The 20,826-nt window shown below is 37.5% G+C and overlaps 1 protein-coding gene across 2 annotated transcripts in view; it reads left to right on the top strand.

The window, feature by feature from the left end:
• LOC110031584 (ABC transporter A family member 1) overlaps nucleotides 1–17,682 on the top strand; it is a 188,455-nt gene extending 170,773 nt beyond the window's left edge. The window contains exons 29-40 of one of the 2 annotated variants that reach the window (XM_020734836.1): nucleotides 3,271–3,417; nucleotides 4,051–4,314; nucleotides 4,502–4,637; nucleotides 6,733–6,812; nucleotides 6,920–7,027; nucleotides 7,124–7,274; nucleotides 13,654–13,790; nucleotides 13,886–13,960; nucleotides 14,259–14,556; nucleotides 15,032–15,165; nucleotides 17,289–17,347; nucleotides 17,433–17,682. In XM_020734836.1, the coding sequence (XP_020590495.1) occupies nucleotides 3,271–3,417; nucleotides 4,051–4,314; nucleotides 4,502–4,637; nucleotides 6,733–6,812; nucleotides 6,920–7,027; nucleotides 7,124–7,274; nucleotides 13,654–13,790; nucleotides 13,886–13,960; nucleotides 14,259–14,556; nucleotides 15,032–15,165; nucleotides 17,289–17,347; nucleotides 17,433–17,514 (1,671 nt within the window). In that variant the 3' untranslated portion in view covers nucleotides 17,515–17,682. Of the gene's footprint in view, nucleotides 1–3,270; nucleotides 3,418–4,050; nucleotides 4,315–4,501; nucleotides 4,638–6,732; nucleotides 6,813–6,919; nucleotides 7,028–7,123; nucleotides 7,275–13,653; nucleotides 13,791–13,885; nucleotides 13,961–14,031; nucleotides 14,162–14,258; nucleotides 14,557–15,031; nucleotides 15,166–17,288; nucleotides 17,348–17,432 lie in introns of those variants that run through there. The other variant, XM_020734837.1, reaches the window with a different exon arrangement.
• Nucleotides 17,683–20,826: the final 3,144 nt, after the last annotated feature.

The raw sequence follows: 20,826 nt of genomic DNA, 5'->3' as shown, positions 1-20,826 counted from the left end.
GATGAAGGAGGGAGTTCGGTCGAAAAAGACGAGCGGGTGAGGGGCTCGGTGCGGAGGAAGATGAACAGGAGCTCCGGAGAGGCAGAGGAGGGAGTTTGATTGAGCACGAGTCTCCGTCGCAAAGAGGAGAAGCGAACGGGAGCTTTGATCTGGAGCTGCGATCGAGTAACAAAGGAGAAGCGAGATCGAAAGGAGCAAGCGCCGAGCAGGGTCGAGCGGCTCTTCTGTCGCGCGCGAGAGGGTGGAGCAGGCGTGCGGGGTCGAACGACTGCTCTGTCACGCACGAGAGGGAGGAGCAGGCGAGCGGGGTCGAGTGGAGCAAGTGTCGAACGAGGTTTCTGTCGAGCGGGGGAAGTTTTCAGTTGAGTGTGAGCAGGGAGGCGAGGGTTTTCTGTCGAGCGAAATCGAGCAGAAGCAGGAGCAGGCGTTCGGGAAAGGCAGAGAAGGAAGACCAGTCGAGGAAGAAGGCGATCCTTCCTTTTAGAATTGGAGCGGGAGCCGTTACTCTGGAAGCCATTGGCGGGGAAATTAATGAATTCCAAATACAGGGGAATATTAAATGGAAAACATTAAGACCAAGATAATTTTAATTAAGCAGAATTTAAATAATCCATTTGAATTTTGAAATTTGAATTTCAAATTCAGGTGATTTCAAATTCAGGTATTTCAAATTCAGGTGAGCTGGTGCCTAGCCTGTGTTCAGCCCGAGTCCAACCTGAATCGAACCCGAGTCGAACCTGGCCCGTGCACTGCTAAAAAGGTGCATCGATATCCATGCTAGACGCTCGTGCGCGAAACTATAGAGACATGGGTGTCTCTTCTAGCTAAAGTCGACATTTCGGACGCGTCGGCGCAGTCCGTTTCGTCATCCGGGGTCGTACGGACGAGTTTTCCGGTTGGCGAGTCAAATCAAGTCAAAGTCGTGTGTGGTGCAGTGAGTACGCAAAATGCGGCGTTATCGAGCGTTCGGGTCGCGAAGGGGTTCCCTAGGGCTGCTCCTATTAATGTAGGAACTCGACTCAAGTTTCATGTGTCGATCCTAATCAACTCAACGGAATGTCGAGCGAGGATTTGGAACCCGCCCATGCGAAACTCGAAGGAGTGACGAGGTGGCTTGAATTTTCTAAATGGTGTGCGTTTCGTACTAGTCCTCTAAGAGAGTCGAACGGGGAAAGCCTAAAGCTAGACCCTAGGCTCTAAGGAGAGACAAAAAAGACCTCATCCAGAAATGAGGTCAACATCGATAAGGCAGAGATCGAATTGATCTTTATTACTACGAAGCAGAGAATGTTATGTTTTTTCTATTATTTAACAGAGTCACGTACAAATAATGAGGTAGAATACTAAGCGTTGATAACTAAACTGGAGTTAACAGAGAATAATGAATATCCGCATTTACAATGGCTCCCAGTTAATAATTAATCAAGTTGTCGACAGCTACAGAATTCTAAAGCCAAGACATGAGCAGTACTTTTGATATATGATAAAATTGTTGAAGCTAATTCCCAATGTGACAATTTATAGAATTTCAATATGAGAGTATGCTTTATTAGATGTTTTTAGCTAAGCTCGTAAAAGAAATTGCCTGTCTACAAGAAGATTTCGTCGATATATTAGTACGAGAACATCAAGTTCTCTTGCAGATCGATATTAACAACTTACATAAATTGGGAAATAAAGAAACGGTAGCAGTAGTTACTAAAGGAGGAGCAGAAGATTAGCGTCAGCTGTTTATTTTGGTCCTAACAACCCTAACAAAAATTTAATAAAATATAGGAAAATTTAGTTTTAGGGTTCCTAAAATATCTTCACAAAAGTTAGGAATTGATTATATAGCATAAGGAAGCAGAAATAAATAGAAACTTTAATTTTGGGTTTTGGATTTCTTACATATAGCCGCAAAACCCCTCTGTTTTCTCACTGTCTTACCTTTTCTAACGTCCAGAGCTCACAAACATTCGATCGAGCGTCTTATGCATGTGTGAAGCGTCGCCGCTTATGAAGATGCTACTCAGCTTACTTTCTCCCTCATACAAAGCTCCTTCAACCTTCCTCTCCTTCTCTTCTCTCTTTTCTCTTCTCTCTTCTTCTTTGCTTAGTAAGCACAAATGCTTCTCGGAACTTTCTTTCAGTTGTGATGCCTTATTTCTTCACTCACAGCCGCTTAAAGAAGGCTAGCTCAAACCGCTCAGACCAACAAAGTGAACGCTTGCTTGCTTGTCTATGAGATTGCCTCTCATTCTCATTTGTTTCTCGCTTTGGCTTCGTCTTCTTCTTCTTCCCTGGCTCACTCTTGGCTTACCTCCTCTTCTCTCCCTCTATCTCAAGCAGTTTATTCGAATGAAGAGATAACCTTGGTTATAGCTGCGGGGGCGCGAGCTATTTGAATGGCACCTTTTCGCAAGTGCTGTAAGCTGACAATTAGAAAATTAAATTTAAATTATTCATATTTAATTATTTAATTATATTTAATTATTTAATTATATTTAATTATATTTCATTTTTACTTATTGCAAATTGTTGTTGTTGAGCATCAATCACTTGCCACTATTTTATCATTACTTCAAGATCTGTAGACTCGACTTCTGCAATTTACTTTTTCTTCTCTTTTTTAATTTTTTTAATTTTTTTATTTAGACTTGGCATTTGTTATTGGTTAATCTATAAAAAATTTCTACTTTTCATGGTTGTTTTCTTGTACTAGTGTTGTACTATAAGAAACTTTATTGTTGCTTGGAATTTTCATAGAGATTTGTATTCATCTCTAAGATATAAAACCCAAACTCACTCGTCTGGCTGGGCCATAATAGTTTTTTTATTCAATTGGAATTATTTTATATTATATTTCTGATATCGAGCCAATAGGTTATGTTTTGGTATAGGAGCTGCATTACATTAGAATCTTGTTAGAGTAGAAGCTGATTATGATTTCATTAAGATAATCTTTAAATTTTTAATACATATATGCCGCTATGTGTGTTTGTTAATTTAACTATGACGTTGTGGATCTTTGGGAGTCTTGTTCTTTTTGTATTGGTAAATTTGGAGGATTGGTGACAGATAATTTTGTGAATGTTCTTTGTAAGCATAAAAGTGTTAATAGTATCCTAATGTGAGATGGATGATCGGTTTGCCTCAATCAAGTTTTAGACTTCCTAGATAATCCATTCAAGGCTTGACCCGAATGTGGCATGAAGTTTTCTTTCTTATTTTTTCAATATTTTTCTTTCGTTTGTTTCCTCTATAATGAAGAAAGGTGTATTTTCTCAGAATTTCTTTAGGCTATCACCATCATTTTGCTTTGCGGATGGGCTCGCATCTCTTGCTCTTCGACACCAAGATATGAAAATGGGATCAACGCATCAGATTCTTGACTGGAACATTACTGGTGCTTCTTTGTGCTATTTAGCTGTTGAGGTAACTTCTGACATAATTTCCTTTAGTATCAGTTTGATTAATCAGCGTGATATTATCTTTCTACACTGTTTAATCAAGGCTGTCTGGTCTAACACATCTTGATATTTCTTCGAGGCTTTGTTCTCTCCATAGACTCGGTGATTCCCTCATGCTTTGACTTAGGTAACCTGTTAAGGCCTGGCAAAAGTCTTCTTTCTACGATTGCTTCTTGAAGAAGCCCTTGCCATCCTTTCAATTTTAATCTACATTTCTGGCAGCCTTTATCTTATTCCATTCCTTACCTATAAACAATTAGGTGCAGCTTCACTTTTCATTTGATCTGTTAAGGCATTCAATGTTCTGATGCTGGAAACCTGTTACACAAGGTAACTATGATGAAGAGCTGCATAACATGTTGGCCAGTTGGTTGTACATCGAGTTATCCAAACTATGAAGAGAGTATATGAGGGGAAAAGCTTTCAAATTCAATTAAATAATTAATAATTTAATTCATCCAAAAGCCACTTTTTAAATTAGCAGTCAAACAAGCTAATAAAGGATAACTTCGAACAAATTCTAAGAATAGATAACCATGAAAATATAATCCTGTCAAGGTATAATATGCTCTAATCCCGCTGATTCTTTTTTATGCAGATTGCTGTGTACTTCCTTCTAACTATTTCTCTTGAATGCGTACGTCACTACAAAATTAGGTCGACAATAAGTAGAGTTTGGTTGCATCTTTTACACTATCTGAATAATGACACGCCTCAGAGCTATTCTGAGCCTCTATTGGGATCATTTGGTGATTCCTCGATGTTGATAACTGATGAGGATGTAGATGTTTCAGCTGAAAGGCAGAGAATTCACAGTGGCCTTGGAGACAATGCTATAATTTGTCTGCGCAATCTGAGAAAGGTATTTGAAAATGTGATACGAAATCAATAATCTCAAATATGCTTACTTAAACAGACTTATTATCAGGCCCATCATGCATTTTACATTTCAAAACAGGACATAAGCTGAAACATTGAGTTAATGTTTGAATTTGGTGTTTCTTCTGAAGTCGCTTATGTTGCTTTAATGTTGCTCTATGAGTTGTCAGGTCTACCCTGCAGGGAAAAAACATGCTGCAAAGGTTGCCGTTCATTCTTTGACGTTTGCAGTTCATGAAGGAGAGTGCTTTGGGTTTCTGGGAACAAATGGAGCTGGGAAAACTACAACACTCTCAATGTTAACTGGTAAGTATGCAGGATATCAGTTCTGCTGATAATGGCAATACAGCAGTACATTTTACTTCTCTGAAATTTAAAGTTCTATTGTTTTCCATCCTCTGAAGACTAGTTGCAAACTTGTAGAATGGCTGTCGATCCCCAATCCTCATTTTTTTTCTTTGAAATGTAATCTTTCCTTAGGTTGTGCCTAAGAATCTGTAATATTTTTCATTTCGAAGCTGTCTAGATTAGGGGTATCATTTTAACATTCTTCTGAGTTATAATTGATTTATTTAAGGATATCTCTCGTATGTAATAGAATTTCATCAAATATTTATTTTGTCAAATTGAGATTCATATTCATTAACCCTTTTTGTGCTTTTCATTCAACTTCAATTACCGTTGGGCTGTTATAGTTTTAATTTTTTTAAATTAAGAATATTATCATTTATATGATAATAAATTATTATTGTATTTGTAAATCCTAGAAATAGTAAACTTTTTGATAATGAGAAGATATGTTGTATTTGACTTGGGCCCTGAAACGCCCGACACAGGGCGCTAAAATGGTTCAGCTGGCCAATTCCCTCGCCGGTCCAAGGGACCGGTCCAGAGCATAAGGTCCCGAGACCTGTAGAAGAAGCGGGGCAGAAGGATCGCGAGACAAGTAGAAGAGGTGGGACTACCGCCTCACTTATGCGCTTCTCTACATATGGAAAGCTTTTAATGACTATTTTCTGGAGTATTTCCATCCCTTCCTCTTGTGTGGGAGTTTCCTTTTCTACTTCTTTCCTTTTTTTTTTCCTTCGATTCAAGCCTATATATTGTTGTTGTTTTCAAAGTATTAGGGCAGTCTTGGTTTTGCAGATTTCAAATTTCTATGTGAGTGTTCTCCCTGTTCCAAGGTTATATCTGAGGAGGTGGTAGTGCTCCGGTTGTATCCTTCACCAAAATGGTGGTGTTTCTCCTCTTTTACCCTCAACTAACCCTTATCCTCTCCGCTCTGTCACCTCGGGCCTCCCCATATTTCATTCCAGCGCTTTGCCGCCCTTTCCTATAGCCTACCCTTGCTGACCATTCACCTGTCCTACACCCTAGCACCCTGCCGCTCCTTCTCTGCAGGCTACCCTCTCTGTTCAGCCCTCCAACCAGCACTCCAGCCCACCTACCAGACCCCAAAACCCCCTTCCTGACCTATCTCACCGCTACCAACCCTTCCCCATGCCCTTACTACGCTCGAGTCTCCTTCTTGGAGCCCTAGCAGGAGATTGGTTTGTTGTCATTTTTTTTTCCTTTTCATTGTGTCATGTTGTACATATTAATAAAGTTCTCTTTGTTTTCCAATAAATATTGACTAATTCAGGTATCAGTATTTCTTGTATAACAGCTGATAATGCCATGTCCTCGTGTTTTACAATTTTGGAACAATGTAAAAATAGACGATGTCAAAAAATAGGGAAACTATCTCTTGTTTGACATCACTGATTATTGGTAATTTTGCTATCATTCGATGGTGTTATGACTAGGAATTGTTAGGTCATCTTTGTACATAGAAAGATCCAAGTAATAAGTAGAATTTCTTTTTCTTTTTTTTTTATAGAAAGTTTTTTTTTTTTTCTGGAAATTTCGTTTGTTTTGTATCTCAGTCTTTCTTTTGAGTGTTTAAAATTTTTAAAACAATATTTATTTGTTCTCAAGTATGTATAAGAGTCAACGGTTTTAAAATATCTGTTTTTTTTTTCTTATTAAGTTAGAAAACATCAGTTTATTTATTTGTTGGTTTTATAGTTTATAAAAATGGTTTCATGATACAATTCTTATCCACATATTTCATGTAGTATAACTATATGAATCCAAAAATTATAAAAGGTTAAATATCATAAAACAGTAATTTGAAATTTATTTGTTTCGGTAAGGCAGTTCAAATAGAACTCGAGACTGTTGACTGGAACTATATGCTGCACAAGTGGTGTGTGTTCTCTCCCGAGTGGTGCTAATTTGATCAGCCTGAGTAACTCTCAGCATTTGACAATCATATCTGCTATTTTTCTGTTAGGATGAATTATTTGCCATGTGGTACATCCCCTTGTTATTTATGCATTGTCACTCTGCCTCTTTACAGGAGAAGAATGTCCAACGGATGGAGCTGCCTTTATTTTTGGATCTGAAATTAGTTCAAATCCTGATTCCTCACGTCAGCATGTAAAACTACTCCGTTAACCTTTTTCAAATTATGTAAATAAATGTTGTTTTCAATTTTTTTTTTGGGCACTCTGTAATCTGCGTTTCATTTTACTTGTTTTTTACAGATAGGTTACTGCCCCCAGTTTGATGCTCTATTTGAGTTTCTTTCTGCTCGTGAACATCTTCAATTTTATGCAAAAATAAAATCTGTTCCGGAGAATAGAATCAATATTGTGAGAGGACAAGTTCTTGTGTTAACTGATACGGAGTCATTGCTTTTGTTCACTATACACCGTAAATATGCTTAAATCATTCGGCATTTTTTCTAGGTTGTTAATGAAAAGTTGATTGAGTTCGATTTGTGGAACCATGCGGATAAGCCATCATATACCTTAAGCGGTGGTAACAAAAGGAAGTTATCTGTTGCTATCGCAATGATTGGTGACCCTCCAATTGTGATTCTTGATGAACCATCTACAGGTGTGCACAATCAACTAATAGAAATTTTCTTTATGTTTACACTTGCTGCTCTTCTTTGTAAGGGATTGCAAATCACTTCCCAAGACTGTATGAAATTAATTTGGAATAAAAATGCGAGCAAATGTCTTTGCCTCAATTTGCATTTTGATATGATGATTATTTGAATATTAAAACATAGAAGAATCTTAAGCCTGAAGATCATACTGATACCGGAGTTAACTCGGACCGCAACGGAATGAAAGTATTAGTGCTAAAATTCAAAGGTGTTACAGACAAAAACTCTAAAAATTAGGAAAAATAATGATATGATGATTATTTGAATATTAAAACATAGAAGAATCTTAAGCCTGAAGATCATACTGATACGGGAGTTAACTCGGACCGCAATGGAATGAAAGTATTAGTGCTAAAATTCAAAGATGTTACCAAAAAAAAACTCTTAAAATTAGGAAAAATAATGCACAAGCGTAAAGACTACCTAGAGCAAGGTTCGGCATTGGTGGATTGTGTGTCGAGATTGTAGGAATAAAGGGTTGTAAATAGTAGAGAGGTTTGGCAGCAGCAGAAGGGTTATAGGTTGCAGGTATCAAAGGATTTGGTGGTAGGTCGGTAGGCAGGGGAAGGTAGGAAAGGGGCGGCAGCCAACAGTTTGGCAGGGGGAGATGCGACAATAAGTTGGGTTGTCGTTGGAGGTGGCGGAAGCTAACAATAGGTTGCTAGAGAAGTGTTGGAGCAAGCAGGGAAGGCGGGAGAGGGAGGATTATAAGGAGGTAATCTCCACCTTGGAGCGGGAAAAAGTTAAAGCATAACATGTTCTCAGATACAATCCTAGTAAAGGAGAAAGATGTCGACAATAGAAATCTAGATCAATCTTTGTGTTTCTGTGTGTGGGTGTGGGTGTGGGTGTGGGTGTGGGTGTGGGTGAGCGATAGTAGATAAATAGGAGGTGGAGACCCCTAGCCTAGAACTAAGGGTCAATCGGCCCCTACAATTCCTTCACTGAACCGGTTCAGCCCATGTGAGCCTCCCGTCAGTATCCCGGGATTGGGGGAGTTCCAACATCATTCGTCGAAGCTTCTGGTTATTTGTAGCATGAAATCGTATTCGCTATATTGAAAGTAGTTGAAATATTATAGTCTTCTGATAAGTCGATCTTATAGGTGTTGTGTTTCAGCTCCTTGAGGATCTTGAAAGGTCCATCTGCTTTAGATTTGAGCTTCCTGAACACTCCCATTGGCAACTTTTCATTTTTTGCATATAGATGATGATAGGGAACTCTCTACCATATTTGTAGATGATATCACTCATTTTTGTACATCTGAGATGCATAATTGCATAGTTTTTATACTTTTTTGATATAGTAATGCAAATGCATATTTTCACTGAAACCTTTTTCACAGTTAGATCCACACTTGGTCTCCTTCTTGAAAAGTCACATTTTTCTCTCTTATTTGTCTGTGTTGGGCACTTCGTGTAGTTCCTGAATCTCTTGCACCCATTCCTCAGTATTTTTGCTAATCTCTGTTGCCGAAAAGAGTGGTACCAAGTCAAGTTGACTGAGAGGGTTGCGCCTGTACACAATCTCAAATGGGGGTGCGCTTCGTGGCCTTGCTTACGGATCTATTGTAAGTTAGTTTGGCATGGGCTTCAATCAAATCCCACTGCTTAATATTCTTTTCCATAAAGCACCTTAGAAGGTTCTTCAGACTCTTGTATCATCACCTCTGTCTGGCTTTCTGTCTATGGGTGAGCTACTGAACGGAATTGAAGCTTAATGTCAAGCTTGCCCCATATGGTCCTCAAGAAGTTATTCAAGAACTTGACATCTCTATTGGAAGTCATGGTCCTAAATATCTCGTGTAGTCTCACGACCTGTCTGAAGTACAAATCAGCAACGTGCGATGCATCTAGCATCCGTGGTGGGGTACGAAATGTGTCATATTTGAGAATTTATTCACCACAACCATCAAAGAATCCTTGTTCTATTGTGTTCTTGGAAGCCCTACCACATGATCCATACCAACATCCACCCACGGGCCTCTGGTACTAGTAATGGAGTGTATAGTCCTGCATTTTGACCTCTGCTTTTGGTCGCATAACAAATTATGCATTGTCTGTCGTGTCGCTTCACATCTTTTGTTAGTTGAGGCCAAAAAAAGTGTTCTCTTACGATTACGAGTCTTATTCCTGCCAAAGTGCCTTGCAAGTCGTTACACAACTTATTCTGATCGAAAAAGTAACCATTAGCCTTATGATACTGCTCTGCAGGCTTCACCTGGCACTACTTTGGATCTCCCTAAAATCTTCGTTGTCATGTGCAACAACTCTTTGTCTAGTGCAAAGAAGTGATCAGCAAATGACGGCGGCGCGGTGCATCTGCTACTTTGTTCTAACTTCGCCTTGTGCTTGAGCATGAACTAGAACGATGCCAAGAACTCCACCTAGGATTTGTGTCGACCCTTCATTTGTTCTAACTGTTCAAGAACTTCAAAGTCTTCTGATTTGTTAATTAGGTGAACTCGCTCATCAGTAGATTGTGACTCCAGTTGTTAAGAGCTCTCACAATCGCATAGAACTCTTTGTCGTAGATTGAATATTTTCTTCTGGACTCATTCAACTTCTCACTGCAAAATGTTATGGGGTGACATACCTGGCTCAGTGCTGCTCCAACCCCCACATTGGAGGTGCCACATTCCACCTTGAACAGTTGCTTGAAGTTTGATAATGCCAATACTAGTGCTTAGGTCACCTTTTTTAGTGTATCAAAACTTGCTTGAGCTGCATCTATCCGCTAGAATTTCTCCCTTTTTAAAGCTCGATTAGGGGAGTTGTGATGCTGCTCAAGCTCATGATGAATTGCTTATAGAATGACGTCAGTCTTAAAAAAATTCTCATTGAGATGCCTTCGCAGCTCACAATGGTCTTGATCTTTGTGGGATTCATCTGAATGTCCGCACTAGACATAATACAACCAAAAAAAAGCATATGTGCCAGCAGGAAGTGACACGTCTTTAGATGAACGTATAGTTTCTCTAATCGCAAAAACTCGAAAACCGTCCTTAGGTGTTGTAAGTGATTTTACTTAGATCTGTTGTATACTAGAATATCATCGAAGTACACTACTATGAACTTCCCAATCTGTGCTTGGAACACTTGATTCATCAATCTCATAAACGTGTTGGGCGCATTAGACAATTCGAAAGTCATGATCGTCCACTTATATAATCCATCCCGGGTCTTGAAAACGGTCTTCCACTCGTCCCATGGCCTCATCCGGATTTAGTGATACCCACTGTGTAAGTCAATCTTGGAAAAGAAAATGGCTTCGAGCAATTGATTGAAGAGATCATTCAGGCGATATATGGTGAACCGGTATTTAATAGTAATCTTGTTGATGGCCTAACTATCAATGCATATCCTTCACAATCTGTCTTTCTTGGGTACCATCAAGGCGGGGACAGCACACTAGCTGGTACTTTCTCTTACCAAACCCCTCTCAACGAGATCTTGTACCTATCATTGTAATTTCTTATACTCTGCAAGTCTCAATATTTAGGCAGGCTAATTTAGCAACATTGATTTTGGTATGAGATTTATGACATGTTGAATGTCTCTCAATGGTGGCAATCTCTCTGGAAGGTTGTCGGTCATCGCATCTTGAATGTCACACAGTAGGGGTTGTATGGGCGTCGGTATCTCAACCTCCTCCTCAGTTCCTTTGAACAGGACTTAAGTCATTACCAGTGGAGCCTCTCGTATCGACTGCATGAACACGACCCTTGGGACTACCATATCCTCTGTGATCACTCCTCTTGCGTGTTTGACGGAAAAAAGAACTGTCTTTTATCATTCTTGAATGAATAAGTGTTCTTTAACCTACATGTTGGGTCTTGTGGTAAACTATCATGACCACTGGACAGAATATGGTAAACATCCATGGGTATCTTCTCGTACCAACCTCTTGTAGCTGATCGCTGATAGAAAATTCAGCCAAGCACTATTAATCTACACATATCTTGTTTCCCCTTTGCAACCAAGAAGCGAAAAGGACCGAGGATACTTTTGTTTGACCAACTTCAATTTCTTCGCCATCAGTGGATACTACGTTCTCACAGATCCCACCATCAATAATCAAACTGCGGACTTTCCTTTCACGCTACACTTGGTGTGGAAAATACTATGCCTTAAACGTGAATGCCTTCTTCGGCTCAGTCTATAAGACCCTCCTTATGATCAACATTTCTGCCTTGTCTCATTGGAGTTGAATTTCCTCTTATGTATCTTCCTCTGCTTCCTCATCTACTTCCTCAATGATGCCATCCTTCATGAATGAAACTACTCGGCTCGTGGGACAGCTGGATGTTATGTGTTTGTAGTCGTTTGGTGTCACAGCTACGGTCTTCCCAACTCTATATGTGGCCTTATTGGTAGCTGCAGTTCTAGGTGGTTGTCCGCTTTGTCTCTGTTGTTTTTCCACTTCAAAGCTATGGTTCGGACATGTACCAATGACCAATAAGGTTGTCGTTTCACATCATTGTTGCTAGTTGGCTTCAGGCCCCCCAGATATCTGGTTGTGGCATGTTTCTCGGGATCGATCAATTCATCTGCAACTGGTTAAACTATGTAGTGAACTCCTCCACTGATAAGTCTCTCTGTTATAGGTGATGGAGCTTCAAAAATATATCTTGACGGTAATGTGGTGGTAAGTATTTTCTTTGTATTTTCTTTTCTCATCTTCTCCCATCTAGTAATGTTGTCACTTCCTTTTCTTTTTATTTGCCTCTCCAAGTTTTCCCATGACAAGGAGACACTCTTTTTCAATTTGATGGTCTTAACCTTCAACCTCGTATCTTCTGACATCTCTTTATACTCGAAGATTCTTTCGACTGCAAAAATTTGATGAAATCATCTAGATTTATACCTCCATCGAACTCTGATAGATCCACTTTTATTCTGAAATCTTTGTCCTCAATATTTTGCCTCCTTTTGAGAAAGAAAATGTACAAAAAAATGTCTTCAGGTTAGTAGTAATTCTCCGAGAGCACTCCCGCGAGTAACAAAAACCTTTGGAAATCTGGAAGTTATTCTAAAAATTTTTTGATGATCTCAAACTAGCAGACAAGTGGAAAGTGGGGTTCATAGATAGAAGACATGTGTTGATTCATATAACTATGGCTGAATACTACACTCAGATTTTCTCCAAGAAATATCTTAATATTGACAGCAAGTCAATGAAGTTACTTAAGTGGTCTCCTGATTTTGACCCAAATCATGAATCTCCTACTGTACCGGTTTAGTTTATCTGGTCTCAAGTTGCACTTTTTTAATCATCAGGTTTTTTTCTCTATTATGACCATACTTGGGGACCCTATGAAGCTAAATCTATCCACTTTCAACCTAAACAGATCTTTTGTGGCCAAAATACTGACTGGACACAACTTATAATGGATATTGACAATAAATCGTCATGGAACATAGACCTCCTTATTGTAGCCATTGTAAGATGTTTGGGCATAACCTTGATAAATGCCACAAACTCCATCCTAATTTGAAATCTAAAGTTCAAGTGAATAAGGATGGGTCTAACCCTACTGCTTTGGACTTATCTGCTCCACCTGTGGAAGAAACTACCATAAGACATAATTTGGTGTCTAATTTAATTGTCCCTTTGGACCCCCCTAACAATAACAATATTGTTTCTGCGATTGATGTGATGCTGGATGGCTCTTTTGGACAATCTGCACCTTCAAATCCCATTGAAAACAGTACTGAAGGTTCATTACCTACAAAGGTTACCTACAAAGGATTACAAAGGATAGTGTTTGGACTGATAATCAGGAGAACCTTGCAGCTCCCCATCTTCAGGAAATATCTGGTGTAGAGGCGACAACTCATACTTCACATACACCAGAACCTACTGTGGATACAACGGTTGACAATCTTTGTACTACAGTTCTACCATCTCATCTGAATGAGCAACAATCTTCGGATGAGGAATGACAGGCTTACACTACCAGGAGGAAGAAGAAGAATGAAGATCTACTTGAGCTCAGGAATCTAATGGATGGCATTTTGGTTACTTCGGGTAATGGTACACACCTCACCAATTTGTTAGTTGGTTCCCTTCCGAGAATTAGAGGCAGAGACAGAACTAAATTGGGTCGTCCCGATTGATCTTATAAGTATCTTCTCTTTTTGGGTTTTTTTTGCGTGTGTTGTATCGTGTGGGTTGGGTGCCTACTTTTGGGCCTACTCATACAACCTATCTGTACCATTTTCTCTTTAATATTATTACCCTTGGGCTTATATATATATATATATATATATATTATATATGGATAATTTATTGTATGTGTAATTATTGAATCTATCTTGCCAGGCATGGATCCCATAGCTAAGAGGTTTTTGTGGAATGTCATATCTAATTTATCAACCAGACGAGGAAAGACAGCTATCATACTTACAACTCATAGCATGAATGAGGCTCAGGCACTTTGCACACGGATCGGAATCATGGTACATGTTCTGAAAAGAATTTTATTTCAGTGACCTTGAAAATGTCATTGATTATCGGATGGTGATAAGTGAACGTTTTCATACTTAATTTGAAGGTTGGTGGAAAGCTCCGGTGCCTTGGGAGTCCACAGCATCTAAAATCGCGCTATGGCAATCACCTTGAGCTCGAGGTTTGTTGTAGCTTTTCATGTTGTCATTCATTCATGTATGTATTTAACCTTTGGGGCATTTACATACATAGCACACAATTCTCATGTTTTTACATAACTCACACCTAAACTTTCATATTTATACGAATATCACTCAAATCTTTAATATCACATCAAAATTAGCACTATTAAAGTGAACTGCCCTTTTCATGCATAGGTTTAAAGCACCAAAGTGCTAATTTCGCTGTGAGATATGTAAATAAATAAGAATTGTGTGCTACATATGTAAATTTCCCTTGACCTTTTCATTTTCTCTCAGGTAAAACCCACTGAGGTTGCTACACTCGAGATTGATAATATGTGCAAAAGTATTCAAGAAATACTCCTTGATTTTCCAAATCATAGTAGGAGTATTCTTGATGACCTTGAAACTTGCATTGTTGGGAGTAGTTCAGTTTCTTCGAAGAGTGTAGCAGAGATTTCTTTGACAAGGGAGATGATAATCTTAACAGCACGCATGTTAGGGTATGAAGAATCAATTAAGACAATATTATCTTGTAATCCTGTTTCTGATGGAGTGTTTGGCGAGCAATTGTCAGAGCAGCTAATTCGGGATGGTAATTGTTTTCATTTCATTCTCACTAATCTAGGCTTTTAAAAATTTACTTTCAATCAATGTCCTATTAAATACATCTTAGACTGCTTGTATTTAGGCTTTTTTTAATATTATGAAATTTTATTTCTAGTTGGTAAAAAAGGTCATATGTAATTGTAAAAGATTGCAAGTATTAAAAAATAAAGAAATAAAATACATTAAATCAAAATTAACTTAAAAGTTGAGCGAGATTAGTCATACATGAGGCGGGAACAAGTTCGGATTCAAACAGTTGCAAAGTCTAGAATTTTGAAGTCACTAGGAGAATTTTATTCCTAGCATAGTATGTTGAATTTTTAGATGCTCTTTTCAGGTTGCCATACACCTTTCTAACTTCTGTCAATATCAATTATTATCTTTCATTGCTAAATGTTTATGCTAACTTATTTGCCTTTGAACTTATATTTCTTGTTTTCTTGCTTTAATTATGAGAATAGGTAGTATACCCTTGAGGATATTTTGTGAGTGGTGGTTGGCCAAACAGAAGTTCACGCGAATTGATTCATTCATTCTTGCATCATTCCCTGGAGCTAAATTCCATGGCTGCAATGGATTGAGTGTCAAATATCAGGTAATCTGTTTTTATTTGTAATATGATGCCACGAATAGATTCTTAAAGGCGCCTACTACGGCCTGTTGTTTAGGGTTTAGGGTTTTTATTTCACCTCACTCTTTTTGGCATTTTAATTGATGCAATAACAGACAAATTTGGCTTTATTTTCATCATATTAGGTTTCCTCGACAATGTTCTCTATATGAGCTTGTCGTAGGAATTTGAATTACTTGGCTACTAAAATGTAATTAATCTGGAACTATGCTCATAAATGCTAAATCACGGGCTTATGTAGCCTGTAGGCATTGTAGAATGCGCAAAGTGGGTGTCATTATGAAGATTTTCCTATTAAATGGGTAGTTGTGGATTTTGATATGCTAGTAAATTTACATTATAGTGTGAACTATATTGTTCAACATAAGTTTTCTGGTTATGTAGAAGCAATCTGAGAACATTAAGCACTGATCATTATGGTTCTTGCACGCATCGTCAACAGTGAACTATATCAATCACAGCTTGGTGCTTTTTTAATTCTTATTTTAACCAGAGAACCCATATTATTATCTCATCCATTCAAGGATTTAAGAGAAATAAATGTTGTCATTTTTTACTAACAACGTTTTGGGGAGCTATAATTACCTCAGATGTTCCTGGCAACCAGTAATTGTAATTACGTTCTGCAGATCTTCAGGAACGGATTAGATGTCTTCATCGTCCTTCTCGTGCATGTGTTTTAATGTATTTTTTTAACTTTGCTTCCAATTTCATTTTCACTATAACTTTGTTATGGTCTATCGTTTCACAAACAATAAGCAAATAATTCCTGATAGGGGACAACAAATGGTGGTGGTAATGATTAGTACGTTCTATTAAATAGTAATTTTACAATATCAAATTATTTTCTTGGACTCTATCTTACAAAGTAGACCATTTTTTTCCATCATCAATTCCCATTGTGTTTGAAATGTTAAATTGGGTAAATTTTCCTATACAAATTTATCCATGCTGCTTTATATGATGTTTTTCCCAATAGTTTAATATATTAAACATTTATTTGGTGCAATCATAAATTTATCATTATGACATTACTCCCTTTTAATCATTCATTTTCAGCACCAGAAACTATATTCTCATCTAATTATTTAATCTTCTATATAATAGCTTCGTGATTAAACCAATTCAGAAAATCTTATCTCATGTCCGTCCATGCGCTAGTTATCCCAATTCAGATTGGATTCAACTATGAAATATCTTATAATTATCTCACCCAAAAAATCATTCTAACAAGTTACCAGCCTTTCACCTCTTAAGTTCTACCATTTGTACTAGGATAATAATTTCTTATGGTAGTGTTTTCATACTTCCAAGACATGCGCACATAACTTATACTCAAGTGGTTAAAACTTTCCAAGCCATCTTATAACCTTTTCTATATGAGATTTTTCATTTTTATGACTAAAATAATTATTTGAGATTTGATTGCTCCATATCTCAAGAAGTATTCTCACTTCTCAAGGATGTGTTTGTTATAAAGATCACATTTTGTTGTTGTGAAAATATAGTATAGTTTACCCCATAATTTCTCTCTCTAATTTTGTAGCAACTATGAATTTTCCCAAAGCCTCATGCTAGTACAATTAAATCGACATCTCCTTTTCAAATTGATTTCCTTGAACTATCTTTTAATTCAATTAAAGGACTATTGTTTTTAAATTTAAATTTTTAAGTTCAAAATTTTGGTGTAGCTCCAGTGACATACAAAAATTAAAGAGAGCCGCCTTAGATGGTTTGGTCACATTAAACATCGACCATCTGATGATCCAATTAGAAAACTCGATGTCTTAGATTCGACTTATATTAAGAAAGACAGAGGTAGACCTAAGATGACTCGGGCATATTGTATAAAAAATGATCTTAATTTATTACAATTAAATGAAAATATGACACTAAATTTGACGCAATGGAGAATAAGGATTCATGTAGCCGACACCACTTAGTGGGATATAGCTATTGTTGTAGTTGTTGTTGTTTTAAGTTTTAAATCTTGGTAATAGCCGACGACACTTGTTAAAATTATTTTGTTTCGTTCGCCGTATCAAGTACTAACAGGCAATCTTCTCTTCTGTTTTAAAATTTTGAAGTTACCCTACAGAGAGCATTCCTCACTTGCCGACATATTCGGGCACCTGGAAAATAATAGGTAGAAATGCACCTTTGATTACCTTTACCTCATCGCTCACTTTCCTGTTCCTGTTGCAACGTTATTAACGTTACACATCTATCAGATGGAAACTCGGTATAGAAGATTACAGCATCAGCCAAGCAACACTGGAGACCATTTTTAATGACTTTGCTGCCGCCGTATGACAAGTTCGATTCCCAGAATATATCCTTCATTGCATTTAGCTCTAATATCATAGTATTGATCAATTATGGAACATTTTTTTTTATTTTTATTATTTTTCATGATACAGTAATTTGCTCTTGAAGTGACAGCAGTTTTTTTTGTTTTTCTGTACATTTTACTGGACTTGTTAATTGCATGTACACTTTGTGCATGTGAATAAGATCTTAAAAATAAAGGTACATTAAGGCAAATGGATAAACAGTTTAATACATGTGCCATGATAGATTAGTCACATTGGTACCTCAAAGCTTGGCAAACTTTTTTAGGTGAGTGCTTCTGTTTATATGTATTTTAATATATAGCAATTATTATGATATCATTATGCTATATTCATATCATGTATCATAAATAATATCTCAAGTATGATTTGTGAATTGCCATTACAAAAATAAGATTATTAAATTCCTAAATGAAAAATGTTTTGAAAATTCTTTTGAAGTCATCCCATTAGTCAATATATAGCCATTTAAATAAATTTTATATATGATTAGAATTTGACTAGAAATCAAGGAATCATTTTAAAGTTTTCTCAACAATATCTGACAATGTGGAGCATGTCATGTTATGGCACATGATGGCAATGAATCTATATGAGATAATTAAAATATATATTGGTAAGGGAAATGTGTGTTATAAAATAAAAATAATGTACATCAGAAACGTGTCAGTATGAATCTAATGTAGATCCAACGAATAAGGAGACCAAAAAGTAGTAAGGTAAATATGGATGCAAACAATATGCTAATTAGGAAGAAAAATCAATTCACATCAAAATTTTCCAAAACTTCCACCCCTAGTTTCCTCAAGAAAAATTCAAAAATTTTGGCTGAAAATTGAAGGATTGGATTCAAGGAGTGAAACTTATCTTAGAGAAGTGATTTTCACCCTATAGAATCCCTTGGATCAAGAAGATTTGGAAGAATTTTGGAAGCCCTAAGAATAGTCTCTCGGTTGTCAAAGAAGAAACAGGGGAAAAATTTGCGCAAATGGAGTGAATCGGGCCGAATTTGGCTTAATATGTGTGCAGGTAAGGGTGGCGCCTAAGCACCATGATAGCAACGCTCAGGCGCCGCTTGCCCTTGAAGTGGCACTTAGGCGCTGCAAGTGCCCATATTAGCCTAGGCCTTGGTCAATTAATTTGCATAATTTGTCCTTTGAGTCACTTAATCCTCCTAAAATAACACCTATTCAATCACAATAAATTACACAAGCACACTTACACAAATATGAACATACAACCCAACAATAACACTCATCAACAAACTTATCTTGCCTCCCAAGAAGCGTTTAGTTTTACGCCCTCAAACTGAAAATGCCAGAGATTCTAATCAGGATGACCCAACATCAAAACCTCTTTAAAAACGGGTCTCTCTCCGCCTAATTATGGTTTAAGTCTGTTCATTCGCTTTAAACACTCTTCCACTCTTTAGATCTTCAATATCAATCGCACCAAAAAGATAAATCTTCACTACAATAAATGGTTATGAACATCTAGATTTTAGTTTTCCTGGGAATAATATCAATCATGTATTATACAATAAAACTTTCTGTCTAGGCTCAAAATGTTTTCTAAGAATATCTTGATCATGAAATTTCCTCATCTTCTCATTATATATTTTGGCATTTTCATAAGATTATTCTTTAATCCCATCAAGTTCATTTAACTGTAGCAAATGTTTCTCACCAGCCTTCATATTATAATTCAACTCTTTGATAACCCAATAGAATTTGTGTTTCAATTCAACTGGCAAGCGATAAGCTTTACCAATACGAGCATTTATGGAGACATTTCTATGGGTGTTTTATAAGCAGTCTTATAAGCCTATAAAGCATCATCAAGTTTTAAAGCCCAATCCTTTCTTTTAGGATTGATTGTCTTTTCCAAGATCCTTTTGATTTCCCTATTAGAAACTTCCACTAATTCACTTGTATGGGGACGATACATTGTCGATATCTTATGATTTATACTATACTTTCCAACCAATGTCTTAATCCTCTTATTTCTAAAGTCACTCCCACCATCACTAATAATAACTCGAGGGATAATATTTCTACAAAATATATTCTTCTTTAAAAATTTAGATGCACTTTGAGCCTCACAATTTGGCAGAGCCACTGCCTCTATTTAGAGACATAATCCACAACTATCAAAATATACAGATTCTCTAAAGAAGGTATAAAGAGTCCCATGAAGTCTAGACCCAAAACATCAAAAATTTCTATCTCTAAAGTGAAATTTAGTAGCATTTCATCTCTCTTGGATTCTAGCACTTTTCGTACCTCTTCACGAATTCCTCGGCGTCTTTGAGAAGTGTAGATCAAAAGTATCATTGGTGTTGCACTCGTTGAGCTAGGGTTTTTCCTCTTGAGTGGCTTTCACATTCACCCGAGTGCACCTCTTGAGTGAGGTAGTGGATCTTTTGAAGTGCGTTCCTTCCATCATTAAGTACTAGGCCGCTTTGATTTTGAAGCACCTCAGATTAGTAACTTGTTATGTTAGTCTCTGGTTTCAATGTAATGAATGTAGGGTCCATCCAAGTCTTTGGTTTGTTAGCGGAGACCTCCATCACCTTAGGTTCCTTGATAGTTTGCCGACTCAACCGTTGAGACGTCTTGCCTATGAGTTGAGAGCATTTAGATAATGGGTCAGGTACCTACCTTTCCTCTCATCTAACGTGGTCGATTTGAAAGCTGTGAACCGCTAAATTTCTACATGAGCCTTGGTGAGGTATTTTTCCATGATGTCATCCCAAGCTTCAAACTCTCTGTTTATTTGATTTATTATAAGTTGTGAATTGATTTTCACATGGAGGTGGAGCATCACGACATGGTGGGCGAGGCGTAGGCCAGTTATCAACACTTTGTATTATGCTTGATTGTTAGTAATGTTAAAATCTATGGCAATTGATTGGTAATGGTGTTCACCAGACAGGCTCCACAAAGCGAGACCTAACGTTGAGGCTGTTTTGTATGAGGCTCCATCAATATTCAAAATCCACAGCAATCTTTTGCATCAATCCCTTCATCTTATTCGGATGGTTCGGTGAAATCTACTAAGAAGTTTGTGACTACTTGGACTTTGATCGTCGTTCAGGGGATGTAGGAGATATCAAACTTGCTTAGTTCCACTGCCCATTTGAAGAGCCTGCCTGAATGATCTAACCGAGTGAGGAATGATTTTAGAGTTTAATTGGTGATATCCCGAATCAAATGTGTCTAGAAGTAGGGTCGAAGCCTGCAAGAAGATGCGATGAGGGCAAAAGTTAGTTTCT

This window comes from Phalaenopsis equestris, unplaced genomic scaffold (genome assembly GCF_001263595.1).
Source record: "Phalaenopsis equestris unplaced genomic scaffold, ASM126359v1 Scaffold000840, whole genome shotgun sequence".
Lineage (NCBI taxonomy): Eukaryota > Viridiplantae > Streptophyta > Magnoliopsida > Asparagales > Orchidaceae > Phalaenopsis > Phalaenopsis equestris.
The sequence above is the reverse complement of the archived record's forward strand: the minus strand, read 5'-3'. Positions and strand labels throughout refer to the sequence as shown.